General features: G+C 40.7%; 2 protein-coding genes across 2 annotated transcripts in view; both read left to right on the forward strand.

The window, feature by feature from the left end:
- The window catches only part of LOC118216575 (NACHT, LRR and PYD domains-containing protein 12-like), a 167,725-nt gene that overhangs the window by 51,205 nt on the left and 89,774 nt on the right, over positions 1-26,746 (forward strand). The window lies entirely within an intron of this gene.
- Positions 1-26,746, forward strand: part of LOC118216580 (NACHT, LRR and PYD domains-containing protein 3-like) — a 53,779-nt gene that overhangs the window by 10,862 nt on the left and 16,171 nt on the right. Inside the window, exons 4-9 of the mRNA XM_035397891.1 lie at positions 116-185; positions 4,398-4,785; positions 6,401-8,192; positions 13,532-13,705; positions 16,483-16,656; positions 21,234-21,314. Coding sequence (XP_035253782.1) covers positions 116-185; positions 4,398-4,785; positions 6,401-8,192; positions 13,532-13,705; positions 16,483-16,656; positions 21,234-21,314 — 2,679 coding nt within the window. The remainder of the gene's footprint in view (positions 1-115; positions 186-4,397; positions 4,786-6,400; positions 8,193-13,531; positions 13,706-16,482; positions 16,657-21,233; positions 21,315-26,746) is intronic.

Genomic DNA, 26,746 nt, shown 5'->3' on the forward strand with positions numbered 1-26,746 from the left:
TTCATTTTGACATGGTGTAGGTGGTTCTATTAAGACACATTCAGATATGCTGTGAGTTAGACCTGCAGTTACCAGATGAGTTTAACTGGAACCTGTCTCCATGTTTTGTTCACAGGATACGGCATTCACTTCAGTCCAGCTCTTTAGAAGTGACGAGTTCAAAGATATTATCCTCCCCAAAACAGGTGCGAGACCTTATTTTTCTTTGTACTGTAAATTCCATTGGAGTATATTGTGAGAAACCCCTCAGATACATCAAACAGTGTCAGGGTCACCAACTCCAAGAAATCAGAACTTACCACATTGAGGTCACCCAACTGTAAGAAACCCCTCCGACACACCAATCTTCGGAAATATCTGAGTGGTGAAGGTTTAGTCTTACCCAGGGCTACTGGAACAGGATTCATTTAATGTTATCTTGATTATCTGACTCAAAAATAATGTTTTAAACTTTCCTCTGTGGCAACAGTTATGCATAGAAGCAGGAGACTCCTTTCTGTCAGTAGTGAGGCTCTATACAGATCGCTATCTAACTTGGTAGATGTGGACGTGCCTCTGGCTTGTGTTGCCTGCATAAATACAATTGCGTATCCTGCTATGACTCTAGTGTATTGTTGAGTGACTACGGGGTGCAGATATCCTAAGTTCCATGTGTGTGTTAGGACCTTAAACTGCTAGGTGTGCAGTGGTAAGAGCCAGAGAGGAGTGGCAGGTTAAGGTTAAAGTGAATGCAGTTTATTGTACATTGTGTTAAAAATGGCAATATAAAATGGTGCAAAATGTGTGCGTAGCGAGATGGCTATGCTCATGTGATGCGTGGGAGACCGTTTTTACGGGTCTTCCCGAACCATTGCACCTTCCCCCTTATATATTCAGAAATCAAAGCAAAGCACCAAGTCGTCAAATAAAGGCACAAACATAACGAAATAATACATAAACGATCCTGTTTGCTCTATCTGTTAGCATATCACACCTGGTTAACCTTTGTCTCTGGCTGGGTGCTGACCCATAGGCATGAAGATCTTTAGTCAGCACCCCAGCATTAAAGACGCCAACTTGTTCCCCATGACATTGGCTTTCCAACAATACAAAACATGATTAGATTGCATTATGTAGAAGCTAGGATTCACATAATGCTGATCCAGTAAGATGTTAGTCTTTTTATCACACCTGGTGACTCCCTGTCAGTGCAGTAAACAGTCTGTTTTCCTTTAGTGGTCTGTTAAGAGGCAGACTTATGTGAACTGCCCTATGATATATAATGCACATACAGTGGGGTCCAAAAGTCTGAGACCACATTGAAAATCTCTAATACTTTCATGTAAACCTGGAGATAATCAGAAAGTTTGGGGATTCATAAACATTTAAAAACACAAAAAGTTATGACATGTACAATGAAATATTTAAGATTCTGCACTATTTCTAGGTCAGCAATCAAATTTGTGGCATTGACCAACTTAACTACTTTGTACAAAAGGTCAGATTTCCTTGAGTTGTATCCCTTCCATTGAAGCATGCGTTCAGATGACACTCTACTCATCAGAGGCTTGTTCAAATAACTCAACTTGCAGCCAGTGTTCACCTGTTATAAATATGGCTGTGCCTCAAGTTTCCAGCAGATCATTGCTTACTAAGTAGCATTGTGATAGTGGGAAACAAGGCATCAGAACTAAGTGAAAGTGTCAAAAGTCAAATTGTTATTCTAAGCAAAGAAGGGCTTTCTCAGCGTCAAATCATGGGTAGACTAAAGGTTTCTAAGGGGGCAGTGCATGGAACTCTAAAACACTTTGCATAAACTGGATAAGTTGTATCCAAAGGACGATCAGGCAGACCAAAAGTGACCACACCATCAGAAGATCAATACATCAAGCTTAGTTCCCTCAGAGATAGAAAAGAAACTTCATCACAGGTACAGAATTTGCTAAATAAAGAACACAAGACTCCATCAGCAAAAGTACTGTCAAAAGAAGGCTGTCTTGTAGTGCTCTTAGAGAACGAGTAGCAGTTTCTAAATCACTTCTCAGGAGGGGAAACAGGGCCAAACACTTGGGGTGGGCTAAGAAATACCAGCATTTCACAGTGGATGACTGGAAAAAAGTCCTATTTACTGATGAATCCAAGTTTGTGACTTATGGCAGTAACAGAAGGGTCTATGTAAGGAGACGAACAGGAGAGAGAATGATACCGCAGTGTATCAAACTCACAGTGAAACATGGTGGTGGGAATATTCAGGTCTGGGGGTGTTTTGCCTTCTCTGGAGTTGGACACCTGCACCGAATTGACTGCACCCTGACCAAGGAGAAGTACCACTCCATTCTTCAGAGACATGCTATACCCTCTGGTTTGCATCTTTGTGGAGAAGGATTCATACTGCAGCAGGATAATGACCCCAAACACACCTCAAAGCTTTGCAAGAACTACTTGAAGACCAAAGAAGACCAAGGAGTCCTGACTCATGGACTTTCCTCCACAATCACCTGACCGCAACCCCATTGAACATTTATGGGGGCACTTGAAGACTGAGAAAGCCAAGCATTCTGTGACATAACAAGATGCTCTTTGGAACATTGTCAAATCATGCTGGGATAACGTGGTCATCAGGTTATGCACAAACTTGTGGAGTCCATGCCAGCTCAAGTGCATGAGGTCATTAAAGCAAATGGGGGACATACCAAAGATATTCTGAAGTTCATGTACATTTTTCAAAGATTCAACTTTATACTCAAATTGTTAAGCTGATATTATCATTTGTTATGAAAAAATTATTATTACATTTGAAATAAATGCAAAATAGAAATATCTTGACTAGTGGTCTCAGACATTTTGATCCCACTGTATATAATACAAGGATAATGTTCATTAGTGCTGAATATTGTCCTTAACATTAATAACATATTGCACCATTGCCAAGTATTCCTCATGTCCCGTTCACAGTGGAACATCACTAACACAATAAACCAGCTTTTTATTTAAGCAAGATTTCAGATTTTATTTCTGGTGTGTTGGGGAGCAAGGGCTCTTTTTTAATGATCTTGGCACATGGTCTAAAGCGCAATGCACAAGTGCATTTTGGGTAGGGCCAGATCCACTTTTGCTAGTTTAACGGTAGATAGCCTGAGAGCAGAGTACACCACAAGGTTTAAATGGCTGAACTTAGTGGCTTGATTTAATTAATAGGTGTGTCTCTACCTTTTCCATGTCACAAAAGCAAATTGTACCACGTTGGTTTCCTCTTAAAACTGGAACTGCTTCCATAAAAATGTAGATTTCAACTGTCATGCCTCAACAACCATTATCTATAGACACATATTAGACATTAAGATTTTCATTCAGTGATTTCAATATCGCAGACTTTCTCCGGAGTTTCCTCCAGAAGACAATAAAGCCATAGTTTCAATGGAGAGAAAACACTCCAGGAAACCCAGTCGGAATACCTCTGGAGTGACCCTACGTGCACAAGGATGTTTACTTTGATGCTTGTGGAGTGAGGAGGGGGATAGAGAATAAACAGATACATTCCTGTGGTCACACAAATTATGTTGTCTGTTTCTCAAAGGTGATAATCTAAAAACTACAGAAACAGAAAAACACTATAAACACTCAGGTCCTGCTGGAGTGTAACTAGGGTCTCCAAAATGGGCCATGGATTGGGCATATTCACAGTTTTACTTTTGTCCTCACACAGCACCTCGCTGGACACAACCCGAGTATACTGCACATCCTCATCACCACAGAAAGAGCTGTGTGTGTTTTTGTGTTTTGCCGATTCCCTGATGTGTAGAGATGCTCTGAAGTGCAGGGTGTTGGTTACCAGGTGCACGTCCTGTGCTACCTCTTGCAGGGCCAGATCAAGAGAACGGCTGCATCAATATACAAACAACAAGCCAAATCTCTTTCAGTCATGCCTGTACCCCAGAGAAGCGACCAGTCATGTCATTAACACCATCAAAGCACCTCTTCATGTGTTTATTTCACACACTAGTACAGCACACCTCTTCATGTGTTTATTTCACACACTAGTACAGCACACCTCTTCATGTGTTTGTTTCACACTGATACAGCGCACCTCTTCATGTGATTATTTCACACTGATGCAACACACCTCTTCATGTGTCTGAGGGTATTATCAAAGTGAACAACAAAAGATTTGCCAGGTTGAGTTCTGTTAGTAGAACGAGGGGACATATCTGGAAATTAGCAAGAAGTAAATCCCATATATGAAGATTTTTTTCATGTAGAGAGTAGTCAACGTGTGGATTAGACTACAAGGTCACTTAGTAGAGGCTAAAACTGTGGATTTTCAAGACCAGGCTTGATGCGGTTTTAGATGCTGCCTAGTCTGTATGTAATCAGAGCACTCAATGTTATGTTGTGTTGTGTGTGTTGTGTTATTTCAGTCTCTCCTGCGAACTCTGATGAAGCGTAAAAAGGACGAAAAGTTGAAAGTGTTTCAGACCCATCTGAGTCAGGATTTCCCAGAATGCTTCAAGATTCTGTATGAAGATACTTCTGTACTAGATAAGTGTATGAAGATGAAGAAATTGTTCAAGAGTCATCAAATTCATGACTACCCAGAATGCATTGAGGGAGAGCAGGAGGACCCTGAGGCGCTGTACATAGTTGAGAAGATGCTGGAGACCTGTGGCAGTGAGAAGTCTCTGAAGATAACACTCCACATCCTGAGGGACATGAAGGAGAAGGATCTCGCCGACTCACTGGAGAGGGATGAGCAGCACAGTAAGAGCTTTCTCTCATTGCTACTATGTGCCATTGGAATATTGAAATGATTTTAGCAAACAAATCTAACCGTGATCAATGTTCCGATGCGCAGTAGTCACACTTTCCTAATAGTGTTTTACATTGACAATATTACACGTACGGTAGAAAACGTCACAATCAACATCACACAAAGGCATTTAAACTGAAATGTAGTGTCAAGCAGTGATTAACAAACGCAAATGAGATCAAATGTCTCTCAGGGAAGTTCAGCAGTGGAACCTTGCACTCCAAAGCCAGGACCTAAACCACTGTTCCATCAGACAGACTACCCTGAGTTTGTATCCTGGGCTATGAGCACTCAGCATAAAAATATTAGATTTTAAAATGACCATGTGACCTTTAAAGACTGTATTTGCCTCATGGACATGTCTACAACATAAATGTGAGAGATTAAATGTTAAAGGACCATTGAACCCATTTTCAGTGTTTTAATGTTTTTTTCTTTATCCTTATTGTACAAATATAACAGTGTGGACTATTTGCTGATTTGTTGCGTTTATGATGGATTATAACTGAGAGATAGGTAATGCTGTGTGAGAGGTGTGTATATGTGATTTAGGTGTGTAGCATACTGATAGATGTAACGCTGATGTGTGTAAAAACCGTTAACTTCTTAAAAAAAGTTCTACTGACTGGAAGATGTATTGAGTGAGATTATTGTCAAAATTATTAACAAATGTGTGTATCATGATCCATAAATAAGACACAAATGTGTTTCACTATCCACAAACAAATATCTCTCAACTTGTGTCTCATAAATTGTCATTTATATGTATCTGTACTGATTTGTACAATACCATACATATTTGTCAATACGTATTTTTCCTTTTGCACAGATACGTCATACTTTGCATACCCATCCATCCATTATCTATACCTGCTTATCCTGAGCAGGGTCACGGGGGGTGCGGGAGCCTATCCAGCGTGCATTGGGCGAGAGGCAGGAATACACCCTGGACAGGCCGCCAATCTATCGCAGGACACACACACACCACTCACTCACACACTCATACCTATGGGCAATTGAGAGTCTCCAATTAGCCTAGCGGCATGTCTTTGGACTGTGGGAGGAAACCGGAGTACCCGGAGGAAACCCACATGGACACGGGGAGAACATGCAAACTCCACACATAAAGACCCCAAGCCAAGATTCGAACCCACAGCCTTCGTGCTGTGAGGTGCCGACTTTGAATCTGAAAACCAAAAATTTATTCTCAAATATAAATTTGGCTCGTGACGTGTTGAATCTGCATTTGCGGATCAAGAGATGTATTTGTGCGAAAGGGAAAATCTATATTTACAAATGTGTGTGCATTTGTACAAATCAGTGCACATTAATTTAAATGACAATTTACAGGACACAAGTTGAAAGATATTTGTATGTAGACAGTAAAACACTTTTGTGTATCTAAAACTAAGCATTAAGTACAGTTTAGTGGTAGGAACAGACGAGCAGTGTTGGGCTGAATGGCCTGTTCTCGTCTTATGTTATGTTATTTTATGTTATTTTATTTATGGATCATGGTACACACATTTGTAAATAATATTGAGACTAATCTCTCTTCATAGAAATGTTTATCTTATGTTAAATATAATAATTTATCATATTTCCTCTCTTCAGATGAATCTATAAAAAGAGCCCAGCAGGCACTGAAAACTCATCTGAAGGGAAAGTTTGAATGCATATTTGAAGGTTTAGCAAAGCAGGACCACCCAACCCTCCTCAGTGAGATCTATACAGGACTCTACATCACAGAGGGGGGAAGTGGGGGTGTCAATAATGAACACGAGGTCAGACAGATTGAGACAGAATCCAAGAGACAAACCACACAGGAGACTGCAATCCTCTGCAATGACATCTTTAAGCCTTCACCTGGACAAGAGAAACCCATCAGAACAGTGCTTACAAAGGGCATCGCTGGCATTGGGAAAACCATCTCTGTGCAGAAGTTCATTCTGGACTGGGCAGAAGGAAAAGCCAATCAGGATGTTGATTTCATCTTCACTCTTCCATTCAGAGATTTGAACTTGAAGAACGAAAGAGAATTCAGTCTGATGCAACTTCTGCAGCATTACTTTCCACAATTGAAAGAGATCAAAAGTATTGAAAGTGATGAAGTCAAAGTTGTGTTTATCTTTGATGGTCTGGATGAGTGCCGACTTTCTCTAAATTTCCAAAGCAATGAGACCTGCTGTGATATAACAGAGTCATCATCAGTGGATGTGCTGCTGACCAACCTCATTAAGGGAAATCTGCTTCCCTCTGCTCTCCTCTGGATCACCTCCCGACCCGCAGCAGCCAGTCAGATCCCTCCTGAGTGTGTCCACCGAGTAACAGAGGTACGAGGGTTCAATGACCCACAGAAGGAGGAGTACTTCAGGAAGAGAATCAGAGATGAGAACCAGGCCAGCAGAATTATCTCACACATAAAGTCATCCAGGAGTCTCCACATCATGTGTCACATACCAGTCTTCTGCTGGATTTCTGCTACTGTTCTGGAGACAATGTCGGGTAAAGCAGAGAGTGGACATCTGCCCAAATCTCTGACTGAAATGTACACACACTTCCTGCTCATTCAGACTAATGTAAAGAATCAGAAATATCATGGCACCAATGAGACAAACCCAAAGAAAATGTCAAAATCAGACACAGAAATCATTCTGAAACTGGGGAAGCTGGCTTTTCTACAGTTGGAAATGGGCAATCTGATATTCTATGAAGAGGACCTGAGAGAGAGTGGCATTGATGTCAGTGAAGCTTCAGTGTACTCTGGGGTGTGCACAGAGATCTTTAAAGAGGAATGTGGATTGCATCAGGAGAAGATCTACTGCTTTGTGCATCTGAGCATTCAGGAGTATCTGGCTGCCTTGTTTGTGTTTCATTCATGTGTAAATGAGAACAGAAATGTTTTTAGAGCAGAAGAATTAAAATTTCACATTTACAGAGTGCAGCTGTCTGAGTTACACAAGAGTGCGGTGGATCAGACCTTAGACAGTAAGACTGGACACCTGGACCTTTTCCTCCGATTCCTTCTTGGCCTCTCTCTGGACTCCACGCAGACTCTCTTAGGAGGACTACTGACACAGACAGGACATAGATCAGAGAGCAATAAGAAAACAATCCAGTACATTAAGATGAAGATTGAAGAGGAATACTCTGTGGAGAGGACCACCAATCTGTTCCACTGTTTGAATGAATTGAATGACAACTCTCTAGTGCAGGAAATCCAGAATTACCTCAGATCAGGAAAGCTTTCCAATCAAGAGCTGGAACCACACCAATGTTCAGCTCTGGCCTTCGTGTTACTGATGTCAGAGGAGGTCCTGGATGAGTTTGACTTGAGGACCTACAACACATCAGCAGCAGGTCATCAGAGACTGGTACCAGTAGTCAAGAACTGCAGGAAGGCCATGTGAGTATTTTGTAATGAATAATGTTGATGGTTACATTACATTTATTTGGCAGCGACATACAATAAGTGTATACCAAAGGACATTGGAACAACTACAAAACACAGGTCCAATAAGGTACAATACGCATTTTGTACAGTTATTCATAGCTATGAACACATTAAAATCCTGTTCACACAGTGAACATTACTCTGACCTAACCTATGCCAAATCAAACTACAACATAAAGACAATGATACAAGGTAAAATAAGTGCCTGATGGAGGTACATGTAGCATGAAAATGGGGAACAGTGATAGAAATTATCCGCAGAGTGGTGATAGTTAATCTAAGTATAGTCTGAAGAGATGTGTCTGCACAGCACAACAGGAGGTGGGCAATGGGAGTGGTTCATAGAGGTACAGGGAGTTCATTCCACTACTGGGGAGCTACGGTGGAGAAGCTTTGTGGTAGAGACAAGCAAGAACCCTTTACCTGGATGGCAGGGGATGCAAGGTGCCCTGCTGCCGCAGAGCGGGGTGGTCAAGCAGGTGTATAGAATCGAATCATGTCCTGTAAGTAGACAGGGGCTGTCCTGTTGGCTGCAGTGTAGGCAAGGGTCAGGACTTTGAACCTGATCCTGGCAGCGACCAGTAGCCAGTGAAGTGACCTCAGCAGAGGAGTGAAATGGGCGAACTTGGGAAGGTTGAAGACGAGTTGGGCAGCAGAATGTTGAATCATCTGCAGTGGCTATATGGCACAGGCTGGACGCTTGCAAGGAGGGAGTTGCAGTAATCAAGACGGGAGTTCACCATAGCTTGGACAAGTAGCTGAGTGAAGTGCATAGTCAGGTGTTGCCGAATTTTCCTGATGTTGTACGGGAGGAATCTGTAGGACCAGGATGTTGCCTTAATGTGCTCCTTGCAGAGTGAGAGGCAGTCACTGTGGTGCCATCAACCGTGATTGAGAGCTTGCGTAGTAGGGAGGTCTTGTTGAGGTTGAGCTTCAGATAATGGCTGGCCATCCAGGTTGCTGTGTGAATTAATAACTGAACCAAGAGATTTGGTGTATATGGAGAACAGCAGAGGTCCCAGTACAGATCCCTGTGGGACTCCTGTAACAAGGGGATGAGGAGCAGATGCAGACCCCATTCAGGTGACCTGGTAGGACCTATCTGTAAGATAGGAAGCAAACCAAGACAAGGCAGTTTCAGAAATGCCCATCTCAGCCAAGGTGGAGAGAAGTAGTTTGTGGTTGACCATGTCAAATGCTGCAGACAGGTCTAGGAGGATCAGGACAGAGGAGAGGCATGAGTCTCTTGCAGTGGCAAGTACCTCCATCACAGCCAGGAGGGCAGTCTCTGTTGAGTGCCCAGATTGGAAGCCAGACTGATGAGGGTCAAGCAGGTTGTTCTGGTGGAGAAAAGAGGTTAGTTGTTCTGCTCGCTCAAGGGTTTTGGACAAAAAAGGCAGAAGTGATACAGGTTGATAGTTTATTACATCAGAGGGGTCTAAGGTAGGTTTCTTAAAGAGTGGGGTAACGTGCACAATCTTAAAATTGGGGGAACATGCCCAGAGGCAAGGGAGGTGTTAACAATAGAGGACACATAGGGGAGGATCTCGCCAGATATGGAATGGAGGACTGTAGATGGAAAGGGGTCTAGTGGACAGGTGGTTTGCGCGATGAGTAGTCATAAGTTGGAGTACATCAGAGTCCTCCAGCCTCTTGAAGGAGGTCAGTGTAGCCATGGGTTTGTCGTGGGGAGTAGGGGGCCTCACTGGGTGAGCAAAGGAGTCCCGGATATTTGCCACCTTTCCTTCGAAGGCGGCCAGAATGTCATCTGCGGAGAGGGAAGAGGGAGATGAAGTGGAGGGGGAATGAGGAGGGAAGAGAAGTTGGAGAACAGTTTGTGTGGGTTAGAGACACATGCACTGATCTTAGACTGGAAAAAATTAGGTCTTGGTCGATGTGATGGCAGATGTGAAAGTTGACAGCAAAGTGTGATATGCAGTCAGATCATCAGAGCGTCTGGATTTCCTCCACTTCCTCTATGCAGCCCGCAGTTTATTCTGATGGAGCGTTGTGAGGTAGTCAGCCCAGGAGGAAAAGGGGTGATGATCGTGCTGGTTTGGAGACATGAGGACAAAGTGAGTCAAGGGACTGGGAGAGGCATGAGTTGAGGGTGGGGGTAGCAAGGTCAACAGGCAGGTCAGAGAAAGCAGTAGGAGGAGGAAGTGTAGAGAGAGCAGTGGAGATGAGGAAGGTGCATGACAGAATGGGAAGGTTACTCCTGAATGTATTAGTGTATGAGCTGTTAAAGGAGTAAGTGGGAGAGTAAGTAGGAGAGTGAGAAGAAAACAGAAGTGGTCTGAGACATGGAGGGGCATCACCATGAGTTGGGATGTGGAGCAGCTTCTGGTGAATACAAGGTCTAGTTGGTTATGAGCCTTGTGTGTGGGGGAAGATGAGGACTGGGAGAGGGCAAAGGACTGGAGGAGTGTGTCAACCCTGGATAGCTGGGAACTCTGGTGGGAGGTTGTAGTCTCCAAGAAGAATAGCAGGAGTACCATCCTCAGGGAGGGAGCTCAGGAGAGTGTCCAGCTTATCCAGGAAGCAGCCGAGTGGACCTGGAGGATGGTAGAGAAGCATATTTTCCCATTTTCTATGTCTAGTCTGAATAAAGTGCTATAAAATTGTTCAGCAAGTGAAAATATGGTTTAAAAAAATTATTATTGCTGGATCTAGCTAGTGCCCTCATTTAATGTTCTCAATCCAGAACATACTGTACGCAGCATCAAATGCAAAAACTCCTATCTTATCATGTTTTTTTAATTTTTTTTTTATTTCATAAATTAACTAAGTCTTTCCAAAGATACCAATTGTCATATAAATGAATTCATTGATAAGCAGATTAATCTGATGGTTCAACCATGGCCAAAGGGTACAACTTGAACAGATTAAAATAAAGAGAGGCTATATTAAATTACGATATTAAGACAAGTATTAGTATTAAGACTAATTTAATGAAGCAGGCTCAACCACATTAACAAACACAAAATTAGACAGACATGGAAATTAAAGAAGACATGAAAGAAATGAATGAAAGACAATACAAAGCCACAGCTTGTCTCTCCCATGGATAAAAGAACCTTTCCAAGACTGTGCTCAAAACAGACCAAAGCACAGCTGAGAAGCAAGACTAATGACATAAGACTAAAGGCTCATGTTTGCTTAACATGCCAACACTTTATAGCCTGTATTTCTCAACATTTGTCCTTAACTTGGACAAGTAAATGCACGTTACCCTGTGTTCACGCAGTGAGCAACTCAGTTGATGGGTTACTCAAGTTTACTAGGCTGAGGGAGGGGCAGGAGCTTCCCGTTGTATCCTCTTAGTGGTCTCCTGCAACTACATATGATTGAGAAATAACGGGGTGATCAAAGACATATTTGCCACATATTATCTTCTTTTGTTTCTATAGTTATGTCAGGACACTGATAAATATTTGTTATTGTTAATTTGTTATTGCTATCTCATTAGCCATATATCTCTCTATATCTCTCTAACTAGTTAGCCACCTAGCTAATTAACTCTTTTTCTCCCTCACTAGCCGGCTAACGATCTCTCCCTATGTCTCTCACTAGTTAGCTGCCTAGCTAGCGATCTCTCTATCTCTCTCACTATCTGGCTAGCAAGCAAGTTGAATTTGCTGTCCAGGCGTAATTTTCAGGCGCTTTTCCCTGTACTCTTTTTTAAAAAAACGCTGTATAACACCGGGTGCAATTGTACCATAATGATAAATTGTTTATCTGTTTTTCCTCACTAAGCAGAACAATAATTTGTGAAATGGTATCATATTTGTTGGGGAAATATTAAGCCCAAAATGTTGATTGGCTGTTGACGGGCGAGGACTGCGAGAAGTTGAACTGTGGGAAACATTTTTCGGTGAACTTTGGTTGCTCAGTTGCCCAGTTGCTCGTGTTTCTGGGCGTCGCTCTGCTACATAGAGAATGAATGGACTTTTGGCAACTCAGTTGACAAGTTTCTTGCTGTGTGAACGCACCGTTACACCTTTTCTTCACAAACTCAGTTTGGTGAATTAGTTCTAGTTATACAGTAGCTGTATTTGCCAAACTGTTTGTGAAGGAAAAACAATATTTGCTTTTAATAGTAAGTTGAGAATATATGATGCTTGAATCCCAGCCATGTGTTTGAAAGACACTTTCTTTTCTTACTGGTCCATGCGCAATTAATTAATGATTAGAAGAGGACAAGAGAGACTCCGTATCCCTTTTTATATTTTAGTGTTGGGCCTCTTGAGATGATAAGAAATCTTTTCAATGTAATGATTAAAGTAATGCTAAGTTTGGTTATGAATTAAATGTTTGTGGTCCTATGTTGGAAGACTAGGTCAGGCTGTAGATGGTTACACGGCCAGTAGTAGCACCCTTGTCCATGCTTTATTCTGGTACAGGCTGACCAAGAATCTCCAACATATTGCCTGTAGATAAAGTGAAAACACGAAGGTAGAGGAATATTGGGATATAATGGGTGCCAGAGTGAGGCCTTCTCAAGGTGCTGTTAAAGTGACCTCTGCCCCCAGTGCCTGTTCTGGAGTTAATTCTGTGGCTTATTTTAGGCTAAGGCCAGATCTGTACAAGGATTCTGAAGTTTCCTAGAGCCCAGAACAAGTTAAATGGTGTCTCCTTGGACAGGACCATCAATTGTATCACAATATCAATAAAGTAAACTCAAAGGTATCAATAACAGGATACCTAACTGGATTCTTACATACCTTTGTAATGCTGTTTCACTATTTGGTCATATATAACCTCAGCAGAACAGACATACTGTACTACATGGTTATATGTGAATAGATCACTTCCTTGCCTTACTGCTTCTAAAGTGAATCTGCCTTTAGCTGTGTGTTAGCTTGCAATGCTGTAGGAGGTTTGTCACAATTACCACCAAAATTAACGAAGCAAACTCACTGTTGACTCTGAAAGATGTGTGTTATCTTTTACGTCATTCTTTCGGAGGTAGCTGTGCCAAACATCCCACAGAATTTCAAACTAACTCGCTGTTCAATCTCAAAGATGGCAGCTGCACTTCTGGGATGGGATGAGGGGATTAAGCCCAGGGAAAATATCATAGAAAAAGTGGGTGGGCCCTTTTCCCCAGTTCAGAAAACTTACAGGATAAGAAAAGGGGCCATTTGGGTCAGAATTACATCTGTAGAACTGTCAGAGTTCAGTCCAGCACTTATCGTCACTGAACACTATCGTTGTTACATTACAAATATTACATGCCTTATATATACCTAATATTCATTATGCTGTAATATATTAACTTTTCTTTGCAGACTGAACAGCTGTGACCTCACAGAGAAGTCCTGTGATGTTGTGGCCTCAGCTCTCCAGTCATCAAACTCACCCCTGAGAGATCTGGACCTCAGCTACAATAAGCTGGGAGATTCAGGAGTGGAGCTGCTCTGTGCTGGTCTGATGAGTCCAAACTGTAAGCTACAGAGATTGGGGTGAGTAGTCCTGTGTACTGTGTAACCTTATCTAAATAGACTCCATTCATTTTCAAAACCTGCTATCTCAATGTGTATGTGTGATGAAGAGTTGGCGCCTAAGTGTATTCACTGGGGTATGCTCATATTAAATGATGGGCAGCAAGACCCTGTACCCCGGAGACTATCTACTGCTACCAGATATTCATCTTTGTGTTCTCTGACATGTGACCTTCAATCCTAGGAGGTAAACGTTCCGCTCATCCAGGAGTCTTGCGATTCACAGACTTAAGCTGTAAAATCTGCAAATCTGGTTACTGGAACTAACAACTAGCATATGTACAGATCAGACCTGGGTCAAATACATATTTAAAGTATTTTAATTACATTTAATTACTTTTTTTAGAAATTATTTGAAATACAGCATTTACAAATACTGAGTATTTAAATTGCAAAATGTATTTGAAAATACATTGAAGGAGCATTTGCATGTATTTGCAATTACTTTCAAATTTGTCTTAAAAAACATTTAAAATACTTAATTTTCAAATTCAAAGTGTTTGATTTCATGGAATTTTTTTGACAATACAACATAAGGCCAGTGGTGCAACATGCATAATTGCACCAAGCTGTTGAAAGACTTGAAAATAGCTGAATATGTGGGAACCTATCAGCTCTGAAAGTTGACCATTTTGTATAATTAGGGGACACTATTTTGATGAGAACATGTCAAGTGACTGCTGACGGCCCCGGTCCAATTTTACCGATTTCCATTGTTAATTGGTAGTGAATATGCACGGCTGAATTCTATTTTATCAGTGTCTAAAGTGTTATCAGTGTTCCAAAAGATGGAACTGTACACGTGGTTGTTGGACGTTCTGACAACCTGAAAAGAGGAAATTCAGTAAAAAGCCACTAACTTTAAAAATATTGCATTGGTACAAATAAACTGGCAAATAGCTTATCAAGAAGTCTGAGTTTGCCATCCCCCCATGCAAAGACATGTACGGGAATTTAGACTACTGTTTATTAGAGGCAGCGCATGGGTTCTGTAAAATAGCCAACTTAGGCTACCTTTTCCCAAAATCCAGATTCAACCCTTAGTCCCCAGTAGTTCCCCTGGAGTGCCCTCAGTATTATAGCTCGCTGACACTGTGCAAAGAACACTGGGATACACCCTTCAGCATGAATCCTACCTTCTTGCTGGCTCGGTCATTTCTATTGTCTATCACTGAAATATTTAAAGATATTTAAAAATTGTATTTGCATTTAAATGTATTTTTAAAAGGCTCTAAATACTGAAAAAGTATTTGGATTCCCAGGAAAGTATTTATTTAAAGAAATGTATTTTTTTAAATACTATTTGGGAAAGTATTTGGTTTTCCATGAAAAGAATTTAAATAAATCAAATACAAAATATTTAATGTGTAAATGTAGTTGAAAATACTTCAAATATGTATTTAATTACATTTTCAAATGCTAATGCAAAAACGTTTTTATTTATTTATTGAGTTCATTTAAGAAGGGACAGTGCATATTAATCTACAACAAATGTAAATACGCCAGATTTAGCCAAAAGGCTAATTTTCATCTGTAGTCCCTGGCCGAAGTGTTATAAAAAGGCTTCTTAAAAACATAAAAGATAAAGGTAAACAGTAAAACATACAGTTATTTAAAAAAGGTGGTCAAAACAACAGATGTTAGAGGGTTAGAGGGTACACATACATACTGACATGACACAGAAGCATAGGACATGTGACATTTCAGTGCTGACAGGTTTGTATGTTAATCATCCATTGTTTTAAGTGATGGCTAAAAGACCTGAAGGTATTGAGTTCTTTGAGGTGAGTTGGAATTGAGTTCCACTCTCGTGACCCTCTAACTGACCAGGCAGACTGGCTAAATGGCACTTTTCCTCATTTGAATAAAGCAGTCCTCTAGTAACCCCTCTCGTGATGCGAGATGTACCCATTCGATGGCTAATGAATGCTTTGAGTGCAGGTGGAGCCAAGTCATGAGTAACTTTATAGACAAGGCATATATTTGCAAACCTTATTAAGTTATCCCAGCTCAGGATGTTATATTTTTCCAGGATTGAGCAGTGGTGAAAGTGTCTTGGTTTCTTATCTAATTTTTTGAGTGTTTGTTTATATAATGACTCTAATGGTTTACGTGTCGTGTGGTATTTGTATTTGAACCAGGTCAGGTACAGATACAGTGAGCCCCTTAATGTTTGGGACAGACATTTTTTTCTTGATTTGGCTCTGTATTCCATAATTTAAGATTTGTAATCTAACAATTCACATGTTGTTAAAGTGCACATTCTCAGCTTTTAAAGATATTTTTTATACACTTCGGTTTCAAAATGTAAATGCATGGCACCTTTTATATATAGCCCCCCATTTCAGAGCACTGTAGTGTTTGGGACATATTGATTTTATGTGAATTAAATATTATGCCATGTTTAGTGCTTTGTTGCATATCCTTTGCATGCAATAACTGCTTGAAGTTTGTGAACCATAGACATCACCAGACACTGAATATCTTTTCTGTATAAGTGGCCATTTCAGTCAGAATTACATCTGTAGAACTGTCAGTTCAGTCCAGCAGGACGTCTGATTCTCAGGCCCAAAGTTTTACAGTTTGAGAATGTAGAACATACATCTTACTGACTTGCTGCATCAATGACCTTGAATTCTTTATTGCATTCGTCATTGAACAATATCATTGTTACATGTCCAATATTACATGTTTTATATATATCTCATATACTGTAATATATTAACTATTCTTTGCAGACTGAACAGCTGTAACCTCACAGAGAAGTCATGTAATGATGTGGCCTCAGCTCTCCAGTCATCAAACTCACCCCTGACAAATCTGGACCTCAGCTACAATAACCTGGGAGATTCAGGAGTGAAGCTGCTCTGTGCTGGACTGAAGAGTCCAAACTGTAAACTGCAGAGACTGGGGTGAGTAGTGCTGTGTAATGTGTGTACTTCAATAATAGAATTAGTGATTGGACAATGATGATTTTATTTGTCGTAAATTGCTAACAAGCCAACTGTTACAATATCATACTTGCAACAGTGTTAATGATGTCTAGATCACATCTCTCAAAAGGGATGTGTCCAGTCGCTGCCAACTCAAGCATAGCCAGCTTGATGTCTCTGAATGACTGTAGAGAGTGGCTAAAGTCAGAGTAGGAAATTAACATTTTTTGAAGGGGGAAATATTAACCTCCACTGACTAAAATCTAGGGACATTTCCAAAATAAACAGGGGCAGTTTACAAAATAACATAAGTGTATTTCCCTTTCCAGCTTTAACTCAAAATAAATTAATAATAATACTTAGTGTGGTTGCCTTTGGCAAGCATTTATACTTTCCACTGCTCAACTTTTTCTGGGCAATGTTTCCACATAGACATGCATTGTGGAATGTTCAGAGTGGCAGTTGGAATTTTAATTTGAACTAATGCTGGCCCCACACTAGAGGATAATTAGGCCGATTTTGGGTCCGATTCGCCCTTCCCGACATTCACAGGGGCGTTCCCGATTCGAGGCTGGTCTTAACCGATTATCTGACAAAATGATCCTGTAGTGTGGGGGGTCTATAGACATAATCTTAATGTTACCGACTGGATCGGAGTCTCCCCGATCTCGGATCTTAAATATCAAATATGTTTGATATTTACGACTTGAAATCCTGTAGTGTGAAAGGAACAGTGATGGAATATTGAGCAGAAACCCGCAATAGCCAGTGAGAGCGAGCTGACCGGGAATTGTCACCAACCAAATTTTTTTTTCGGCTTGCCGAAACCGAAGAAGTTCTCTGTGGACGAAATTGTTCCATACTCGATGCGGTTAGGCAATATAGCAACAAAAGTATCAATATTATTGTATTATGTATATATGTAATTATTGTAACGTTGCCGGCAGTGTGGTCTCCATGAAGACGGGGGATCAGCTTGCGGAAATAAAACAAAAATAAATCATTGGTCAATTTTTAACCAATCACACACATTGTTCGCATTGGTGTCATCTGCGGTGATTTCGACTAGTTAGAAAATCTTGGAGGTGCAAGAAGTGCCAAAAAAAATGTTTTTTTTTGTTTTGTTTTTTTTTTTGGTGCAAAACATAGCACACACAAGAGCAACCAGCTGACGATGATGGTCCGCCTCCATGTTTGTTTTGCTCTGAAGTCACATTTGATCATGCAAGTTTCTGTGAGATCCCAAGTCCCTGGAATCGCTCTGAAATCGTTTAGTATAAACCCCATGCCCACCGCCTCCCAGCCGCGCGTCTGTGCCCACCGCCTCCCAGCCGCGCGTCTGTGCCCACCGCCTCCCAGCCGCACGTCTGTGCCCACCGTGACGGGCACCATGTCTGCTTGCAGCAGGCAGTGTGGGTAAACACACACCACGTCAGCAACGGGCTGTTTGATTGGGTGCAGTGTGGGTAATAACACACACCACGTCAGCAAGGGGCTGTTTGATTGGGTGCAGTGTGGGTAATAACACATACCAGGCCAACAGAAGGATATAACAAGAGATGCCTACCTTGATATAAATATTTCAGGCAAACAGCAAACATGGCTGTCATTCTGTGCTGTGAAGAGTCCAAACTGTAAACTGCAGAGACTCGGGTGAGTAGTGCTGTGTTCTGTGTGGTCTAAACTAAACAGAAGTAGAGATTTTGACTTTATGCAATGAAATGTTAAAAAGCTCCTTCTCTTAATTTACTTGTGTGTCCACCAGCATTCTTTCTCTGTCCACATCAGTCTCATCCCTGTCTTCTTAAATAAAAATTACCCCTAGAGTTATTAGCCTGTGTGGCTAAAATAAGGACACCAACACATTTTTGTAGCTTATTTTATCTTGCTAACCCCTCTGTTTCATCTTGCTTATGTTACAAGTGTCAAAATAAAATCATGAATGACATAAAAATGGCAAAAAGGTATTTTGTTCAGAACGCAAGTCAATTATTGTAAAAATTTGAAATGTCCTCCAATGGCTCAGCATTCCATGGGCTAGCACAACCGCTGCTTATATATATTTTTCGGGAATTCTATATTATTCCACTAGGTCTACCAATTGTTCATAAGATTTTTAAAAGAAAACATTTCTAAACATTAAAAAAAAAAAAAAACATAACCAGTGAGTTTCTCTCCCTTCAAGCTGAACAGGCTGTTATGGGTGGGGGTTGCACGTTTTTCCCCACATTCTCTGCTTTGATTGGTTATCTGACTGGGAATGACAGGAGTGAGCGCCCCTCCCATCTCCTGCCCACACAACTCCTGCTCTAAAAGTGAACATGGCATTCATGAATTATCTGACAGGGAATAAAGTTAAAGCATACATGTTCTAGCCTGAGTCAGAGCCCAAAGTTGAAGGCATGGAGGAGAAACAGGAGCCGGTGTAGCTAACTGCACTCGTTGCTGCATGTGCGCTTGCTGCTGCAACTTGTTATCGGTTCCAGTGATATTGGACCGCTCTATGGACCCCTTATTGGATAATTATCACATCATTGTGCACTTTGAAACTTTGATTTTTTGTCTCAACCCTCCTCTTACTGTCAGAAACTCAATACCTGTGCTGAAAAAATTCTGTCCAAACAGGATTATTTTCACTAGGGGAGGTCAGATATTATAATTTTCTGAATGTCAGGGAAGCTTAATAGAAGTCCAGACCTTAACCCAACTGAGATGCTGTGGCATGACCTGAAGAGGGCTGTTTATGCAAATAATCTGAACTGGAGCAGTTTTTTAAGGAGGAATAGTCTAAAATGAATTCCTCCTAACCATTATGCAAGCCTGATCAGCAGCTATAGGAAACATAACATCTGGAGGTTATTGCTGCTAAAGAGGTCCTACCAGTTACTAGATACAAGGGTTCACATACTTTTTCCAGCCTGACCTATGAATTATTAGACAATGTGTTCAGTGAAGACATGAGAGGTGCAATGTATTGTGTTCTATTAGTTTAAGCAGAATGTGTTTGTCTATTTTTGTGACTTAAATGAAGCCCACATTTAATGAGTAACAAAGGGTTCACAAACCTTTTCTTGCAACTGTGCTGGTGTTTGTTTTCACTGATATGAAATCAGGTGCCCAGCAAATTTATTGACTTTTCTTTGTTGGACATGACAGTTATTTTACCAGGATTGTCATCAAGTGTTAATAGATGCCAGACAATTGTGTTACATAGATCTGTAACTATTGATATATTTTAAAAGTATGAACTGTGGTAATGGCAAACAGCTCAGAGCTATCCATAACCAAAAGACTCTAGTCCCTCTACTGAGGGCCACATTTTAAACAGTTGTATAAACAGGTTACTGTCAGTGTGTGTGTGTGTTTGTGTGCATGTGGTGTGTGCCTGCATGCGTGTGTGTGTGTGGTTTCTCCACAGGCTGGGTTGGTGTAATCTCACAGAGTTGTTAGAATACTTTATAAACCTGATTTTATGTGTATATCTCAGGAATGCATAGGCAAATAAGATATCATGTATGTATCAACTGAACATTGTCAAATCAGTGAATTTAAATTTCTGTGTGTGTGTGTGTGTGTGTGTGTGGTTTCTCTACAGGCTAGGTTGGTGTAATCTCACAGGCAGCTTCTGTGATGTTCTGGCCTCAGTCCTGCGTTCTCCTCACTCAGACCTGAGAGATCTGGAGCTCAGAGACAATGAGCTGCAGGATTCAGGAGTGAGAGCGCTCTCTGCTGGACTGGAGGACCCACACTGTAAACTGCAGAGGCTGGGGTGAGTACAAACACAAACTTTCAATCAAAAAGGGCTACAATGTGAATGAATACAACACTGATGTTAATGTTTCTAATGTGAAAACAAACAAACGTTCCTTACACTCCACTAAACTGAGAGCATGTTCCTGTTGACTTATGACGTTGATGATGATCTCTTCAAGCTTGGCAAAAGGAGACGTAGGGGTGATTTGATTGAGGCATTTAAGTTCATAACGAGGATCAGAAAAGTGAACTACGAGAGATTCTTCAGGTTGAGTTCTCTTAGTAGAACGAGACAACATAAATTGAAATTAGCAAAAGGTAAATTCTGTACAGACAGAATTTTTTATGCAGAGGGTAGTCAATGTGTGGAATAGCCTGCCAGGTCACGTAGTACAGGCAGAAACTCTGGGGATTTTCAAGGTCAGGCTTGATCCTGTGTTAGATACTATCTAGTCTGTAGGTAATCGGAGCACTGGGTACAGTTTAGTCAGGCAAATGAGCACTGTTGGGCTGAATGGCCTGTTTTTGTCATATATGTTCTTCCTTTTGGTAGAAAAAGACTACTGACATTTTAAAACCCATTTAAAGAATTTGAACCTGACAACAATTGGACCTTTATGAGAAGCATCAAATCAAATAATTTAAAATTATGCTTTCTTCAAAATGAATAAAATGAACTAAACAGTCCTGTTATTTTATATTAAGCTGTAGAAGGTGTGTAGCACACAGCTATGTATTTGATCCACACAGCCCTGTTGATTTGTATGGGTGTGCTCAAGATGTGTTTGTCATTCTCTCTGCAGCCTGTCAGGCTGTGGAGTCACACAGAGAGGCTGTGATTCTCTGGCTTCAGCTCTGTGTTCAAACCCCTCACACCTGAGAGAGCTGGACCTGAGATACAATCACCCAGGAGACTCAGGAGTGAGAGCGCTGTCTGCTGCTAAACTGGACACACTCACACTGCTGTAAGTACAGTTTCCACACACTCACACGTCAATTTCCACACTACACCTTGCACACACGCAGACACACGCACATACACACACACGCCTATACACATTCACTCTCTGTTCTGCTGTTCAAACAGAGTTGACCATGGAGGAGAGAACAGGATCGAACCAGGACCCAGGAAATGTGAGTCTGTATCGACACAGAACACTTTTCATAGATTTACACTCTGCTGTGTGTGCATGCTAATCTCATTAATGCCTCTGGTGTGCAGACAACTGTCAGCTCACACTGGATCCAAGCACAGCAAGCAGAGAGCTGTATCTGTCCGAGGGGAACAGGAAGGTATTACACACACCGAAGAGTAAGGAGGAACCAGATCCTGATCATCCAGAGAGATCTGAGTACAAGTCCCAGCTTGTGTGCAGAGAGAGTGTGTGTGAGCGATGTTACTGGGAGGCTGAGTTCAGTGTGCCTGAGTTTGGATGGGTTCATATAGCAGTGACATATAAAGAAATCAGCACTGAAGGAGGGGTTTCTGACTGTAGGTTTGGAAGGAATAAAAACTCCTGGAGTCTGATGTGCTTTAATAACAGGTACTCTGTCTGTCACAATAAGAACCGAATACACATACCTGCCCCCCCCTCCCCCTACCGTAGAGCAGGAGTGTATGATGATGATGGTACTGGTAGAGGAAGATGTGTGTACAGGGTAGGAGTGTGTGTGGACCGTTCAGCCGGCACTTTGTCCTTCTACAGCATCTCTGACTCTGACACACTGACCCTCCTGCACAGATTCCACACACATTTCACTCAAAACGCACCCCTCTGTGCTGGATTTATTGTTTACGACTCCTCAGTGTCCCTCTGCCATCTGGAGTAGAGTCACACACACACACACACGCACACTCACACAAACCCACACACACATACTCTCATATTTACTCACACATACACACCCATACAGAAACACCTGCACACACACACTCACTCTCATATTCACCCACACATACAGACACATGCACACAAATACATACACATGCGCACACACATTCTCTCTCACAAACAGGCACGCACACTCTCATATTCACCCACACATACACATACACATGCATGTGCCCACACAAACACACACACTCTCCCAAACATGCACTGTCACTCACACACATGCACGCATGCACACACACACGGTCACTTGCAAAAACATGCACTCACAAGCACATGCGTGCACATACATTCTAATACCCACTCACACACTCTAATACCCCCACAGACACACACACACACACACACACACACACACACACACGCACTCCCACACACTTTCACACACACACTCACTCCCACACACTTTCACACACACACACACACACACACACACACACACTCACTCCCACACTTTCACACACACACACACACACACACACACAATAGCTATATGCTTTTCCACTCTACAGCCATTTAGCTGAGCAATGCTAACTGGACCCTTTCGGTTGGTTTTAAAATCTCTGGTTTCCCCTGGGTGAACCAAAAATGTTTATGTTATGTTTTTTTTAAATCATTACTATTATTCTTTTCAATAGATGTTGGCATTTCATCTGAAACAGCATTTAAATCGATGTTGGCATTTAATCTCACACAGCATTTCAATCGATGTTGGCATTTCAACTCAAACAGCATTTAAATCGATGTTGGCATTTAATTTCACACACATTTCAACACACTTGTATGTTTACCCAGCCTTCCTTGACCAATGCCTAACCACTGCAATTTCAGCTGTACCCAATATTTACCTAAGTACAGCTTTTTTACATTCATTGTATATAAGGTCTTTTAGCAGGTTCAGGTTAAGCACCTGCTGTATAAATATGATTTTTTTTTTATTTTTACATTTTAATAAAATTGTATTGTAAATGTTCAAAGGATGTTTGTATACTTTTGATTATTACAACATGAATATAACATTAGGAGTGTGATACTGGGAAAAGATAGCAGGATAAAATGCTTTTGAAGTAGTAATTATGTCTCCTGTATCTGCATCTCTGTATAAAAGAAGCCAGTGGCAGACTCATCCAGTTAACTGCGCATTTTGCTAGTTTTTACAGGTGCCTTCGTTCATTTTCTCAAGGGCTCCAATGTGAAAATTTATGTGGGTAAATGCAGCTGATAGGTAGAATGCAGACTTATTCACCGCAGTGTGTACCTGTTTCCTTTCATTCCTTTCATAAGGTTGTCGAAACAATGCCACGACGAATGTGCACCATAATCAAAGCTAAAGGTGGTCCAATGAAATATTAGCGCTATTAATTCTAATATTACAAATATTAGACCCACCTTTTTTCTCTTGCTTTTAGTACAGGTTGCTCTATGGTTTCTCCACTCTTCATTTAGTTACTTATTTTTAACCTCCTCTCACTGTGTTGTTAATATGTTGTTGGTTTATTCAGTCTTTCTTAAATTGATTTTATCCTGTACTTTTATCCTCTTACTCCTTATTCCATTTATTTTATTGTGTTGTATCGTTAATACATGTATTGTATTGTGATGTAATTTTGTTGTGGTTTGTTGTGTTGTATTGTAGTGACTGGAAAGTACTTTGGCGCAACTCCTGTTGTTTTTAAATGTGCTATATAAATAAAAGTGACTTGACTTGACTAGAGTGTGCAACTTTTTTTTTGACCAGGCAGTGTATTATTTTGCAATGACCTGTTATGGAAATAAAGTAGATGCCCTAATTGACTCACCAAAAGAAGTGTATGGTAACATGAAATGTACAAAGTTGTGAGAAACTGAGTTTGAATATCTTTAGCCTAAGTGTATGTATACTTTTGGCCTCAACTGTAAGTATGTGAGTGTAAAGCAACATTAGAAACTATAATACTGATATGTTTCCAGCCTAAGTCACAGCCCAGTGCATGGTGGATTGCTAATTTTGTGTCTTTATCATGCAATGCAAGCATGATCATAGCCTATTCAAAAGCCAGCAAATAGTTTTTCTTGGATAGGTTGTCTAATTTTACTTTATCAATCCATCAAGCAGGAAAAATGCATACTTTGTGAATGTGTCATTCTCATTTCAATTAAGTGACTGTTAAAATGATAGCTAAATTACTGGCACAAGTTAAGCATAGACTGTATTTATAAACAGAGTTTGACGTGTCGGCCGGTGGTGTAAATCACACTGCCATTGGATTCTGGAGCAGTAGAACGTTTGATGAATCACACCACTATCTGTCAGTCTGATTAATGAATCTGGGTATGGCAAATGTTAGGAGAGCACTGCCCGAATGCATAGAGGCAACTGTAAAGTTTGTAAAGTGGAGGAGGAATAAATGGTCTGGGGCTGTTCATGGTTTGGGCTAGGTTAGTTCCAGAGAAGGGAAATATTAATGCTACAGTATATAATGACATTCTACAGAATTTATGGCTTCCAACTTTGTGGCAACAGTTTCCCGTTTCAGCAGGACAATGCCCCTGTGCACAAAGCAAGGTCCATAAAGAAATGGTTTGCTCCATTCGAGAGCTGCTAGTGTAACAATTTATTTATGGTTTTGTGTACGTGTAGTTTATTTCGAGTGCTTTTGCTTTTGTTTATGTATGTATGTATGTATGTATTGATTTATGTTGAGCTGCATTCCCAGTCTTGTTGCTCCATTTCTATTTTTGTATTGTCTTTTTTTGCAATAAAATATTGTTCACAAAAAGAAAAAACAAATGGTTTGCTGAGTTTGATGTGGAAGAACTTGACTGGCCTGCACAGAGCCCTGACCTCAATCCCATCAGACACCTTTGGAAAGAATTGGAAAGCCAACTGCAAGCAGTAAAAAAATATGAAATAATAAAAATACACTGCAATAACAAGTCCAAAGTCCAGAACAGCAAGCGTTTCAAACAGTGCTGTGAAATGGGCGGCCGTGAGCGACAGTAAGGCGGCTGATTCTTCGGAAATCGTTCAAAATAAAAGTCCGTCTGCGTGGAACGTACATCTCAAAGTTTGTTTTCAAACTTAGCGACGTTTGGACATTTAAAATTACTCCTTTGTTATAATCATAATGCCAATTATGTTTGCATTTGAGGCTATGTATTTTTATGAATATTTTTTAGCTCTCTTTTTTCTGAGAATATAAAACTGATTAGAAAATATTTGTCATAATTAATAGGTCATGTTACTACTGAGATATTTTAACAACTCTAGATGATCGTTTATCCTATAACAATTACCCAGTAAGCTATGTGGTATGGGTTTAACTATGGTGTGACAAAGTAGGGATGAGTAATGTGCATACTATGAAAATGAAATGTGTATATCATGCATGTATCATCTGACAAGACTATGGATACAGAAGGACTGCATTCTGATTACCTAAGACTTTATACTGCATTATTGCAAATAATGCAACTTTATTGCAAATCAAGTATTGTCTTGTTAATGAAATAAACATCACCAATGATTGCCATTTTTGCCTGGGTTTCAACAATTGTATAGAAGGCAAATTAGGTCAATTAAGTCTCTAATGCTTAATAAATCCATCCAAAATGTACTGGTCTCTTGCCTCCCCTGTATGAAGCTTCAAATTGGTATGGAAAATTTGTATTTTGTGCATAACTTATGTCATAGTCTGCCTCCACTAGACATGGTCCCTATGGTACGGAGGTATTTTGAAAAAGTACACCGTAAAATGTCCAGCGTTAATTCAACTCTTAATAGATAAAATTTAGTTCCACATTCCAGAGTGAGACCAAACGCCATCTGTTAAGACTTGAATTAACACTGGACATTTACTGCGTAGAACCCTTCACTACATTGATATGATGTGAAGGATATCAAATAAACATGATCGAAAATGTTGTGGTTCAACTAATCAGTGTATTCCTATCTACTACTAATACAGATCAATGGATCATTTGTATCTTGGTCTGCTGCTTCCCCTAGACATGTTGTCTCAATGATATGGGGGTGTTTTGAAAACCTTGGACCCCCCACTCTTCAAATATGGTGCCACTTATATCAAATAAATCAACTGGATCAATTAGGAAGCCAACTGTAAGCCAGCCCTAATCGGTGCCCGACCTCACAAATGTTCTTCTGGCTGAATGTAAGCAAATCCCAGAGACAATGTTTCAACAATGTCCCTTTGAAAAGTGGAGGTTGTTATAGCAGCAAAGGGTGGACCTACTCCACATTAATACCCATAATTTTGGATGAGATGTTGGATGTCAGGTGCCCACATATTTTTGGCCATAGATTGTAAATTATTTGGCATTACCTTACCTTGATTTTGTGACAATTCATGAATCTTAAAAGGAATTGGATTCTGACATTGGCCAGTGCATGTGTGACTTATCTCACAAAGTTTGAAATCATGGAG

The sequence above is a fragment of the Anguilla anguilla genome, chromosome 17, assembly GCF_013347855.1.
Source record: "Anguilla anguilla isolate fAngAng1 chromosome 17, fAngAng1.pri, whole genome shotgun sequence".
In the NCBI taxonomy this organism is placed as follows: domain Eukaryota; kingdom Metazoa; phylum Chordata; class Actinopteri; order Anguilliformes; family Anguillidae; genus Anguilla; species Anguilla anguilla.